This window comes from Entelurus aequoreus, linkage group LG02, assembly GCF_033978785.1.
Source record: "Entelurus aequoreus isolate RoL-2023_Sb linkage group LG02, RoL_Eaeq_v1.1, whole genome shotgun sequence".
NCBI lineage: Eukaryota > Metazoa > Chordata > Actinopteri > Syngnathiformes > Syngnathidae > Entelurus > Entelurus aequoreus.
Window position 1 is genome coordinate 73,451,706 of NC_084732.1, and position 12,778 is coordinate 73,464,483.

The 12,778-nt window shown below is 36.0% G+C and overlaps 1 protein-coding gene across 1 annotated transcript in view; it reads left to right on the forward strand.

Moving 5' to 3' along the window:
- itga11a (integrin, alpha 11a) overlaps positions 1-12,778 on the forward strand; it is a 204,435-nt gene that overhangs the window by 89,969 nt on the left and 101,688 nt on the right. Inside the window, exons 3-4 of the mRNA XM_062032072.1 lie at positions 1,275-1,387; positions 2,980-3,071. Coding sequence (XP_061888056.1) covers positions 1,275-1,387; positions 2,980-3,071 — 205 coding nt within the window. The remainder of the gene's footprint in view (positions 1-1,274; positions 1,388-2,979; positions 3,072-12,778) is intronic.

The following is a 12,778-nucleotide window of genomic DNA, read 5'->3' on the forward strand; positions in this document are numbered from 1 at the left end:
AAAATACGGTACTCACCAGCGGCTTGGAGGGTCCTCCAAGCATCATTGCTAGCTTTTATTGACATTAATATGTCATCAAGCATCAGTCATGTTACCTTCTTCTGCAGTAAGAAAGATGTCGGAGTATCGTGCACTAAGAGGCAGAGATGTGGGCGCGGCTTTGTGGCTGATAGGCCTCAGATTGGTGGATAATTGGCATTTCTATAAATGTTCATCTATACACTTGGCGAGAGATTTAGCGCTCACATTTACATTTAATATTTAGATTTCACATTTAAATTTATATTTAACATTTAGTGTTCATATTTGGGTTTAAGATTTACATTTGAAATTTAGATTTAAGATTTTAATTTTGATTTAACATTTAGATTTAGATTTAAAATTTTGATTTTACATTTGTGTTTGGATTCAACATTTACTTTTAGATTTAACATTTATAGTTAGATTTTACATTTGTGTTTGGATTCAACATGTACTTTTAGATTTAACATTTATATTTAGATATAACATTATATTTAGGTTTAGATTTAAGATTTAGATTTAAAATGTAAGTGTAGATATAACATTTAGATTTAAGATTTGGATATAGATTTAACATTAGGATTCATATTTAAAAATTTAAATGCAACATTTAAATATAATATTTAGAGTCAACATTTAATTTAAACTAGAAAGTGAGAAAAGTGAGCTTAATGTGAGAAATATAACTGTGAGAATAGTTTAACTGAACTTTTACATTCGATACCCCTTATACAGGGGCCAACTTACAATAGTTGCCGCATCGACTAAAAGGAGGTTATAAAACACAATTTGGGTAATTAATTGTTTTATTTTATTATATTTAAGGTCAAATCTGATGCACCTCGATTTCCCCCCTAAAACAAAGCAATTTAAAGGGGCCACAATATGCACAACCAACAGTTCTTACCGGTTAGCTCATGTGTTTGTGTACCGTATTTGGGATACTCTAATAAGTCCCAAGAATTTGAAATCAATAGCGAAGATATTTATAAGAAATGTTTAGTTTCTTCTCAAACTTGTGCCAAATTAGCCATTTGGGATTTACTTTTAGTAGTTATGTCAGTAGATATCTCCATACATTGTAGAGGTTTACTCCAAGAGCTTTGCATGGGTTATGATGTCCATGATGCTACCCAAAAATGTATCAATTCATAATTGGCATGATTTTCTCTCTTGATAGTTCTGTGGTTACTGCTCTCATAAGAACAAATGTTAAGTCTAATTTTGGCTTTTTTATGTTGTGTTTTTTACAGGTTATTGGTGGGGGCACCCTATGAAATGAATGGCGCTTACCAGACTGGGGATGTATATAAATGTTCACTGACCAAACGGACTAACGGAAACGGCTGCACCAAGCTTAACCTAGGTAAAGTATATACACTCAATATTGCAATGAGATAGGAACATCAGCACTGTGCCCATCAGTGACGTGCGGTGAGGTTCATGGCTGGTGAGGCACTGACTTCATCACAGTCAGATTTACAAACATATGAAGCCTAAAGAGTATCTTATTCACCTTTTGATTGGCAGCAGTTAACGGGTTATGTTTAAAAGCTCATACCAGCATTATTCCCTGCTTGGCACTCAGCATCAAGGGTTGGAATTGGGGGTTAAATCACCAAAAATGATTCCCGGGCGCGGCGCCGCTGCTGCCCACTGGTCCCCTCACCTCCCAGGGAGTGAGCAAGGGGATGGGTCAAATGCAGAGGACAAATTTCACCACACCTAGTGTGTGTGACAATCATTGGTACTTTAACTTAACTTTAAGTTTACACATACAAACTGTAGCACACAAAAAAGCACATTTAATAAAAAAAAAACGTTTTTAAGGTCTTACCTTTACTTATAAATGAAGTCCATGTGCCGCTCCTTTTGAACAAAAGCATCGATAACTTGTTTATAGAAGTCTTCCTTATCTTTCTTCAGTTTTAAAAGTCTCTCTGTCTCGATGGAGATCTTCCTTTAATTATTACCTCCTGCTTCGATTGAAAGTCCAGTTTAGAAAACTGTTTTATTTTAGATATGTAATCCTCCATGTTAAAAGTTCAGGCGAGAGGAAAAAATAAACAATCGCTGCTAACTGTTGCTGCTTGTTGTCACTTCTTCTGCAGCCGAGTAGTCGCAAGAATGATCTCTGGGATCACTACCGCCCTCTACCACCAGGAAGCGGGATTACTGAGAGCCTCACCCAGTGCGTCTTCGCAGCCGTTTTATGATTGCTCAGCACAAGAAATACGTTACACACATACAGTTGTTGACAAAATACACTGTACATTATATACCTCAGCTAACTAAACTATGGAAATGTGTAATATAATTCATATAGCAATACGGTCTCACTGCACAGCAGGCCAGCAGTTAGCCGAGCCATTGCGCAATCCATGGCGAGGCTCAACTGGCTGGTGACTCACCGCAAGTCTCTTCTCAGTATTTGAACGGCAAATGTGAAAATTCAGCGATTTTGAATAAAAATAATCTAAAACTGGTGAAGTTAAATGGAAAATAACTTTATAGTATAATCAAAATTTAATTAATTGTTTTTCTTTTTACTTTTTTTTCTTTCCATGATGGCACGTGAGGCCCCGCCTCACCTGCCTCCCCTGACTGCACGTCACTGGTGCCCATTCTATACCGTGTTGCATGTTCTCCAGCACGCGTCCCGTTAAATAAAATTGTGGCATGTGTGAGACAGACATTGCTACTAAACCAAGCATTCCTCATTTTACTGTTTTATGGTTTATTTCCACGTGTTTTGTACAACTAATGCCACCGCATGTCAATGTCGAGTCACATGGTTTGCATGTGCTGAGCCTTTTAATTAGCTGACTGCTTTGTGCAGCCAGACAGACGTAAAAACAAACCACCAAGTCCAAGATATTGAACGTGCCATGTGGCCTGTGCATGGTTTTGAGGGTGGTAAATTTGAGTATTTGAGGTCATCTCTTGTTTTCCATCAAGGAAGGATATCTCTGACCAATGTATCAGAGCGGAAGGACAAGATGAGGTTGGGAATGACACTTACAACCAATCCTAAAGATAACAGCTTTGTGGTAAGACCATCTTAATTCACAGTGAATGTATCCTCATTAGGATCCTGATATAATTATTGTGTCATTATTTCCACTGTTAATGCTTTTCTATAGAGCAGAATCATGTTAAGAGCAACACTTAAATTGTTGGATGTTAGTGTTTCGAAACTTTCCTGTGGTGAATTGTATTTTTACATTTGGATTCAAAATTTTCAGTCCCCAGAGACCCTGTTTAGGCAATGGGGCATTAATAATGGATACATGGATTAAGTCATTCTCGACAATATGCTTTAACACATGGGAACTGCACTTTTTTGGACTATTTTTCCTATTATTTACAATCCTTATGCAAAACAAGAACACATAATTTTTTCGGTAACACTTTAGTATGGGGAACATATTCACCATTAATTAGTTGCTTATCAACATGCAAATTAGTAACATATTGGCTCTTAATTAGTCATTATTAAGTACTTATTAATGCTTTATTCTGCATGGCCTTATTATACAACCAGTAACTAAGAGTCTTCCCTCAATAACCTCAGATTTATTGCTTATTAGTAACCCTAACCCTCATGTTCCCCTAATGTCCAAATAACTCTAAATTAGGTATTTGTTACTTTAATAAGCAACTAATTAATGGTGAATATGTTCCCCATACTAAAGTGTTACCATTTGTTCTTATTTTTATACATTCTAACCAGTAAATGAATGCAAGAAAAAGTCAGCTTGCAATGGGGCCTACAAGAGCCGATCTATTCTGCCTATAAAGCGCTTAAAAAGCATTCAAACACTTCCATCAAGGTTGTATATACATGTACACGCTGTAAGTAAATATGTAATGTAGTAACAGGCACATTTATAAAAATGTGTAATATTTACGCATTTTGGTCATTTGCGCATTAATTTAACAAATCTTCGACAACGTCACTGATTACTGCTCACGGCACACTTCATGAGAGCCAACAAATAATCACTTACAGTACAATGTCTGCTGTCAATGTGATACCGACTGATGGGCTGTTCATATATTCCTGTTTAGATGAAGAATGAGTCATAATCCTCGCGAAGAAAAAAAAGGGGTTGGAAACAATCGTCTTTGTGTGTCTTTTCTCGCCATTCACGGGTCTAAATTGGCTGTCAAAGTTGACCAACTTGTCATATTATGTCCCCATGTTTCTACTATCAAGGTGAGAGGCATTATTTACGATCTGGACTAAACTTTCGAGGCGAGAAAGCAACTCACCAGCTGTTGATGTCCATGTAGAAGCACAAGCTAATTAGCGCTCTGTCATCACAACACCGCTAAAAAAATAGTTTGTCTGCGTTTGTGCTTATAATAACGATATCACTGATTCTTGGTTAATATCCAAGTCACGAAATGTAAATGGAGTATTGCTTGTATTCCGTCATGTGACTTCTTCCTGGCAGTGAAAAACTGTGTTGCTCAACAAGCCAAGATGGCTGTTGGGCAGCAAGCAGCGCACAAACTCTGTGAGTAGGCAAGGGGCCTAGATCTTCCTGCAAAAAGCAGATACGAGCAAAAAATCTAACTACGCAATGGAAAAGATCCCTATACTTTATCAGAAAAAGATTTGGTGAGTGATATCAAGGATTATCCGTCTGTGGAGCTCCCAGACATATCGAACTATCTTGCGCTCCAGATGTCATTCTACACGACAAAACAGATGACAACTTGGAAAAGCATGGAGACCCACAACTTCTTTGTGTGTGGCTGGGTCAAGGAACTTGGTTTCAAGACTCCACCGGATTAATATGCATGGTTTTTGCTTGAGTCGGGTTGCATTTCATGATTCAACTTTGTGTCTTGCGAGGACTTGTCCATGTAAACCAAGGGTGTCCAAAGTGCGGGCCATTTGCGGCCCGCAGCTAATTGTTTACCGGCCCGCCACACATTCTGGAAATGCTATTGCAAAAATAAAAAAAACATTAAAAAAAGTGGAATGAGGTGAAATCTAACTAGAACAAGTTGCAATGTTGACACAAAGCTGCCATGCAGGCTGTTTTTTTTTTCTTTTGTCTATCTTTATTTTTCCTTTTTGCCATTGCTCAAAAAAATAAAATAATCTATGTTATAATGAATTATTGACAAGGCTCCAATTGTTTAAAATATTTCACTTTAAAATGTTTTATGTGGAAAACATTGCATATATTGTGTGGTTGCCATACAAAAACATCAACATTTTCTTTGACAAAAGAGCATAAAACAAACAAAATATCGACAGATATATCTGAAGTTGATCTCCTAACTTAAGTGTTGAAAGCAAAAACAAAATTAACAAAAATGTATCACTTTTTGAGTGGGGCACCTTTTGGATCCCAAATATATTTAATACGATTTTATTTATCTTTTCACTGTGATTACTCAAAAATATTAATGAATTAAAATCAATGGTGTCCTGCATTATTGATCTTTTTAAGGCTCTAATTACTTTACATCAAACATTGCTTTCTGAATGTTTTGGGCAGTGGGGGAAATATTGCATATTTCAGTTTTATTATAAAAAACAAAGTTGTCTTTGACAGAAAAGGCATAAAAACATTTTTGTTTTTTATAACTTTATGTCAACCTGAAGTTGATATACTGTAGAGATTTACTGTAAGCGTTAAATAAAATAAAAAAATATATAATTTGACTTGTTTTTAACATTTTAATGACTTAGACCCTTTATGGTCCCTGGGAGCCCTAAAGGTAAAAAACATTTTAAAAAATCCATATATTCTGTTTTTGTTTGAAATAGCAAAATATCAAAATGGCCCCCGCATGCTTTAATTTTTCCGTGTGTGGCCCTCAGTGGAAAAAGTTTGGACACCCCTAATGTAAACAAACTGAAACTGTGACGATATAGCACCCGACAGCTGACTCCCGTGACTGCATATCCATTTAACAAACTAACAATTACTGAATCGTTACCATAGTTTGTTTTTGTCCTGTTGTCATATGTACTCTGACATAATTGTGTAAAAAATAAACAAGAGGGGAAGCATGGAAGTACCTTTCCTGAAAAAGTCAATACGTTGTTAAAAAGTAAAATACAAACAATATCAAGATAATATTGCAATGGGAAATACAAATGGTTAAACAAAGCAAACCTTTTAAACGAAACGATCACTAAAAACGTGTGTTTTTTAACTCAACTGCTCCCTTGGACTGGAGTGCATGCTACTTTTCTCGTCATCTTTTGTCAAATCTTGCACTCTTTTGCCCTTCTTGATTACCTCTCAAAGGGAACTCTGAAGCAACGTTTATCCTTTTTGCAATTTGAACGGTTCGTACAGCTGAAACCAATGCGAGCCTAGGGCCTTTTTCTTCGAGAAAGGCTAAATGGAGCCTAGTACCCATTCAGAACAGACGCGGGCTTGACCACCACGCATATTTAATGAGCCGGACGTGACGTCATGTAAATCCAAGCAATTGTTGGCAATTTTGGGATGGTTATTTAGGGGGCTTTATGGGCTGAATAGGTGACCTCGCATTGATTCTATTGTAAGCGGACTTTTATTAACGAGTTAGAACGCATTAAAAAATCCATCTTTCTTCTTGTTTTACATAATGATTGTAAAAGATAGGCAACATTTCTAAATCAGTGCAGTTCCCCTTTAACAGGTTTTTGTTGAGACATCCACATAACACATCTGCAATTGAGTTTACGTATTGTCGTGGCTCGATTTCCTTTAGGTTCTGAGACGATCAGCAAAAAGCAAATAAATGTTAGTAATTAGTAGGTACGACAAAAAATGTCTTGACACGAGTCAAGCCAGGACTTTGAGACATCCTTATTCATTGCTCGCTAGGGATGGATACCAAAATGTGCATCCTTATTGGATAAACGTAGTTATCAGAACAAACAAAAAAAAGTAGCTGCCTGATTTCTGGGATACTTAAATGCAGACTCCAGCTGCAACAAGTGCTTGAGGGTGATATTGTTGCCGAGGTTAATACGCCAACAGCGTTGTTGTAGTCCTACTCCGCTAGCACCACAAGGCTAGCTACAACAACAACACAACAAAAATCCCGGTCATGACTAGCGAGGTGCATTCACAAACCTTGGAATTGTGAGCATTACAATTATTACAATTGTGAGAACTACACTACAATAAAGTTGTTTTGGTTTTTTGTTTACACATTCTCTATGTGGATTGTATCTCTTATTTTTGAATGTATCATTTAAAATAATAATACAAATATATATAATTAAGTATTTAAATTACCAGTCTGTTCAACTTTAATGTCACAAAATTCCATAGAAATAAAAAGGCACTTAGTTTGTTTTTGTTTTTTTTTTACAATCATTTGCATGTTTCCTATTTTTTTTAAGTACCGACACAAATGTTGGTAAACTATACCCATCCTCGCTTGCTCTTTCTGCTACAAACCCTCCTTCTAGCTCAGGGGTTGGCAACTCAATATGTTGAAAGAGCCATATTGGACCACAAATACAAAAAAGTAATCGGTCTGGAGCCGCAAAAAATTTAAAGACTTATATAAGTGTTATAATGAAGACAACACATGCTGTAAGTGGCTAACTAGCTATATTAGCCTACTATCAAAATGACTATGTGTCGCAGGCTGATGCAAATCTTCGTTGACAGAAATGTTGAAATGTAATATTTATTCTACACATTTTTGCAACATTGGATAAAATTAGTAAAACTTCTCAGAGGGTGAGATACCTCCTGGAAATTACTGTCTTAGAATGGTCAAGGTATAGATGTGTGTATCCAAGTTAAAGTAAACGTCAGGCTGTCTTCTTCTAATGGATTTATTACAATCTTTGCAAGCTGGGTAATGTTTGCTGTGGCCCGGAACAACATGGCACACAAACAACTATCAAAAATGCAGCCAATATTACGTACAGATAATGTGTCATGAGACATTGAAAAATAAACTAAATACTCATAAGTAAAGGAAATTAAATGAGCTCAAATATAACTACAAACGAGGCATAATGATGCAATATGTACATACAGCTAGCCTAAATAGCATGTTAGCATCGATCAGTTTGCAGTCATGCAGTGACCAAATAGGCCTGATTAGCACTCCACGCAAAACGATAACATCAACAAAGCTCACCTTTGTGCATTCATGCACAGCATAAAACGTTTGGTGGACAAAATGAGACTAAGACAGAGTGGCAAAAAACAAATTTTTCTGTGGCAGCGCTGGAGAAAGTTGTACATGTAAACAAACTGTTGAGTCACAGTCCACACAATGGTGAGTTCAAGGGCCGCTGAAATTAGTAGGACAAAACGGCGCTCGCCAAATACTCTCATCAGTGAAGCATAAACACAAACCTATTAAACAGTGGATTAATTAGGAAGGTTTGTGTCGTGTTTGTCCTACAGAAACCATATTACAACAAAAAACAATGTTCACCCCATTTTTTTTCCATTTCCATACATTTTTGAAAAAGTTCCATGGAGCCACCAAGGCGCCGCTAAAGAGCAGCATGTGGCTCGAGAGCCGCGGGTTGCTGACCCTTGTTCTAGCTCGATGTTGACGTTAACCTTTGATTTTGGATTGAAATTACATTCAACATTTTTAAATAATATATTAGATTCAGCTCCAGGACCTTACCTGTATCTCTTAAATTGCCATCATTCACTCCCAACATACTTATCAAAGTAGTTTAAAATGATAAAATGGATAGGCGCTCACCACTAATGAATGATAAAGAAAGATGGTCTATAGCAGAGGTCACCAACGCGGTGCCAGCGGGCACCAGGTAGCCCGTAAGGACCAGATGAGTAGCCTGCTGGCCTGTTCTAAAAATAGCTCAAATAGCAGCACTTACCAGTGAGCTGCCTCTATTTTTTAAATGTTATTTATTTACTAGCAAGCTGGTCTCGCTTTGCCCGACATTTTTAATTCTAAGAGAGACAAAACTCAAATAGAATTTGAAAATCCAAGAAAATATTTTAAAGACTTGGTCTTCACTTGTTTAAATAAAATCATTAATTTTTTTACTTTGCTTCTTATAACTTTCAGAAAGACAATTTTAGAGAAAAAATACAACCTAAAAAATGATTTTAGGATTTTTAAACACATAAACGTTTTTACCTTTTAAATTCCTTCCTCTTCTTTCCTGACAATTTAAATCAATGTTCAAGTAAATGTATTTTTTTTTATTGTAAAGAATAATAAATACATTTTAATTTAATTCTTCATTTTAGCTTCTGTTTTTTCGACGAAGAATATTTTTGAAATATTCCTTCAAACTTATTATGATTACAATTCAAAAAAATTAGTCTGGCAAATGTAGAAAATCTGTAGAATCAAATTTAAATCTTAATTCAAAGTCTTTTGAATTTCTTTTAAAATTTTTGTTCTGGAAAATCTAGAAGAAATAATGATTTGTCTTTGTTAGAAATATAGCTTGGTCCAATTTGTTATATATTCTAACAAAGTGCAGATTGGATTTTAACTTATTTAAAACATGTCATCAAAATTCTAAAATTAATCTTAATCAGGAAAAATTACTAATGATGTTCCATAAATTATTTTTTTAATTTTTTCAAAAAGATTCGAATTAGCTAGTTTTTCTCTTCTTTTTTTCAGTTGAATTTTGAATTTTAAAGAGTCGAAATTGAAGATAAACTATGCTTCAAAATTTAAATGTCATTTTTTTTGTGTTTTTTCCTCTTTTAAACCGTTCAATTAAGTGTACATATCATTAATTATTAATAATAACATAGAGTTAAAGGTAAATTGAGAAAATTGGCTATTTCTGGCAATTTATTTAAGTGTGTATCAAACTGGTAGCCCTTTGCATTAATAAGTACCCAAGAAGTAGCTCTTGGTTTCAAAAAGGTTGGTGACCCCTGGTCTATAGAATAGTTGTCACGGTCCAGCCTGACACTTCTTGCCTGTTGCAATTGCAGTAACAACTCAAGTTCATGTTTTTGATACCAGATAAAAACAAACTTGCTTTGGAGGCCACACAGAACGATGCCATTTTGCTCTGACGTTACATTGTACATGTATGTTATATAAAGGCCTACTGAAATTATTTTTTTTTAATTTAAAAGGGGATAGCAGATCTATTCTATGTGTCATACTTGATCATTTCGCGATATTGCCATATTTTTGCTGAAAGGATTTAATAGAGAACAACGACGATAAAGATCGCAACTTTTGGTATCTGACAAAAAAAGCCTTGCCCCTACCGGAAGTAGCGTGACGTAGTCAGTTGAACATTTCCGCAAAGTTCCCTATTGTTTACAGTGATGGCGGCCAGAAGTGAGAGCGATTCGGACAGAGAAAGCGACGATTTCCCCATTAATTTGAGCGACGATGAAAGATTTGTGGATGAGGAAAGTGCAAGTGAAGGACTAGTGGGGAGTGGAAGTGATTCAGATAGGGAAGATGCTGTGAGAGCCGGGGGTGACCTGATATTCAGCTGGGAATGACCACAACAGTAAATAAACACAAGACATATATATACTCTATTAGCCACAACACAACCAGGCTTATATTTAATATGCCACAAATTAATCCCGCATAAAAACACCTAGGTGTTTGTTATGCTAGCTCCTAGCTACTAGCTCCCGTCCATATAACCCGCCAATACAATTCAAACACCTGCACAACACACACACTCACTCAGCCCAAAGGACCGTTCACCTAACCCAAGGTTCATAAAGCTTATATATTTAACCAAAGTTACGTACGTGACACGCGCGAACGGGCAAGCGATCAAATGTTTGGAAGCGCACTCACAGTACTGCGTCTGTGTATCCAAATCAAAGTAATCCTGGTAAGAGTCTGTGTTGTCCCAGTTCAGCTGATGTTGTTATTCCAGGTGCCTAATTAGGCCCTAAATGTGTTTTATGTGGCGATGGATCATTATGACTCTGCAGTTAGAACGATATGTTTTTTTTATTGGTGCATTGAATCTTTTAATCAGTTCCTGGAGGCTGTTGACTTCTGTTTGTTTTGTTTAAAAAAAATAAATACAAATTAAAACATTATAAAATAATCAGTCCCTCTGGTTAAACGTTTTATTAATTGCCATTTATTTTTTAAATCGCTTATCCTGTCATGCAGGCTTGGGGCTAAAGCTGACTAATTTCTCATCAACCGCAGGGTGATGAAATGCATTCACTACATTCACGATTTGTATCATAATAATGCACAGGTAATGTTTTTATTCATAGGGCCTAAAGACATGCTAAATGGAATGTGCAAACTATAAAATTGTGTGTGCTATTAGTGGGCAATAGATAACAATTGCAAAAGTGGTGCAGAGCGCCCTTTTTGGCTCAATACCAGCGGCCACCATGGAAACACTCACTCATTTGCCTGCACATTTGTAGCATCATATGGTCCAACATGTAGCGTTTAGTGGTGTTGTTGACATGCAGCACACAAATATAATATTTACCACCTTTTCTGGGCTATATTGAAGCGCAATCTAGACCATACAACTCACTTGTAGCATGCTGAAGGTGTACTCTGGGAGGCACTGCAGTATTACAGTATGATGGAAAATGGAAATGAAAAAAATGCACATTACAAGAAGTTTTTGTATAAAAAATGCCAGCAGACACCGAAACAAACCAATAGAATTTGTTTTAATGAGCCCCTTAAATCCTTCAGCAGCTACAAAATGTATTTGCCTAATATTTTTTTTTTAATTTTTGACAGTCCATATATGTTTACACGTGCACAGCCGGAATATTCTCTCTAAATCGTTTGTCTTTGCAGTGCTGTCGCCTTTTTTCTCACAGCCATTTTTGTAGATGCAAAACAGTTTAATTCTTGATAAGTCCCATTGCGAGTGCTAAATCAATCAATCAATCAATCAATGTTTATTTATATAGCCCTAAATTTGCATCTCCTCATAGTATTTTGGGCATTCTGACAATCAACATTGAACCCCTGGAGAAAAAAAAAATGATGGGATCCACAGCCTTGGAGGATGTTCATTCAGTTGTTTGATTTTGTTGATAACAGACATGACACAAAACTATAGTAATTTCAAATGGCAACTTTCTGGCTTAAAGAAACACTTAAAGAAACCAAGAATGTAATTTCTCGATCAAGCAAAGTAAAAAAACAAATATGGATTTACTCAATTCTTGGGAAAAAATTGTGGAAACATTAAAAACAAACAAACAGTATTTACCAACTATTTTCTTCATCAATCTTACTCCAACTTTCTCTGATTGCTGCTGTTAGATCAGCTGTGCAGGATGTAGTCTTGTCATGGGCCATTGTCTTCAACATTCACCACAGATTTTCAACTGGATAGAGATTCAGACTATTTGCAGGCCATGACATTGACCTTATGTATCTTTTTCTTCAACGGACGTTTCTACAGTTTTTGCTCTATGGCAAGATGCATTATCATCTTGAAAAATGATGTCATCATCCACAAATATAATTTTGATGGATGGAAGAAGAAATGTGTCCAAATTGTCAATATAAACTTGACATGACATTTTCCTGACATGCAGCTTCATATCATCAATGACTGTGGAAATCTGCATGTTTTCTTCAGGTGGTCGTCTTCGCAAATCTCATTGGAACGACACTAAACAACAATTCTAGCATCATCACTGAATATTACTTTCATCCAGTCATCCGTAGTCTATGATTGCTTTTCCTTAGCCCATTGTAACCTTGTTTTTTGCCTGTCTAGGTGTTATTGATGGCTTTCCTTTAGCATTTTTGTATTTAAATCCCATTTCCTTTTTCTTACTGT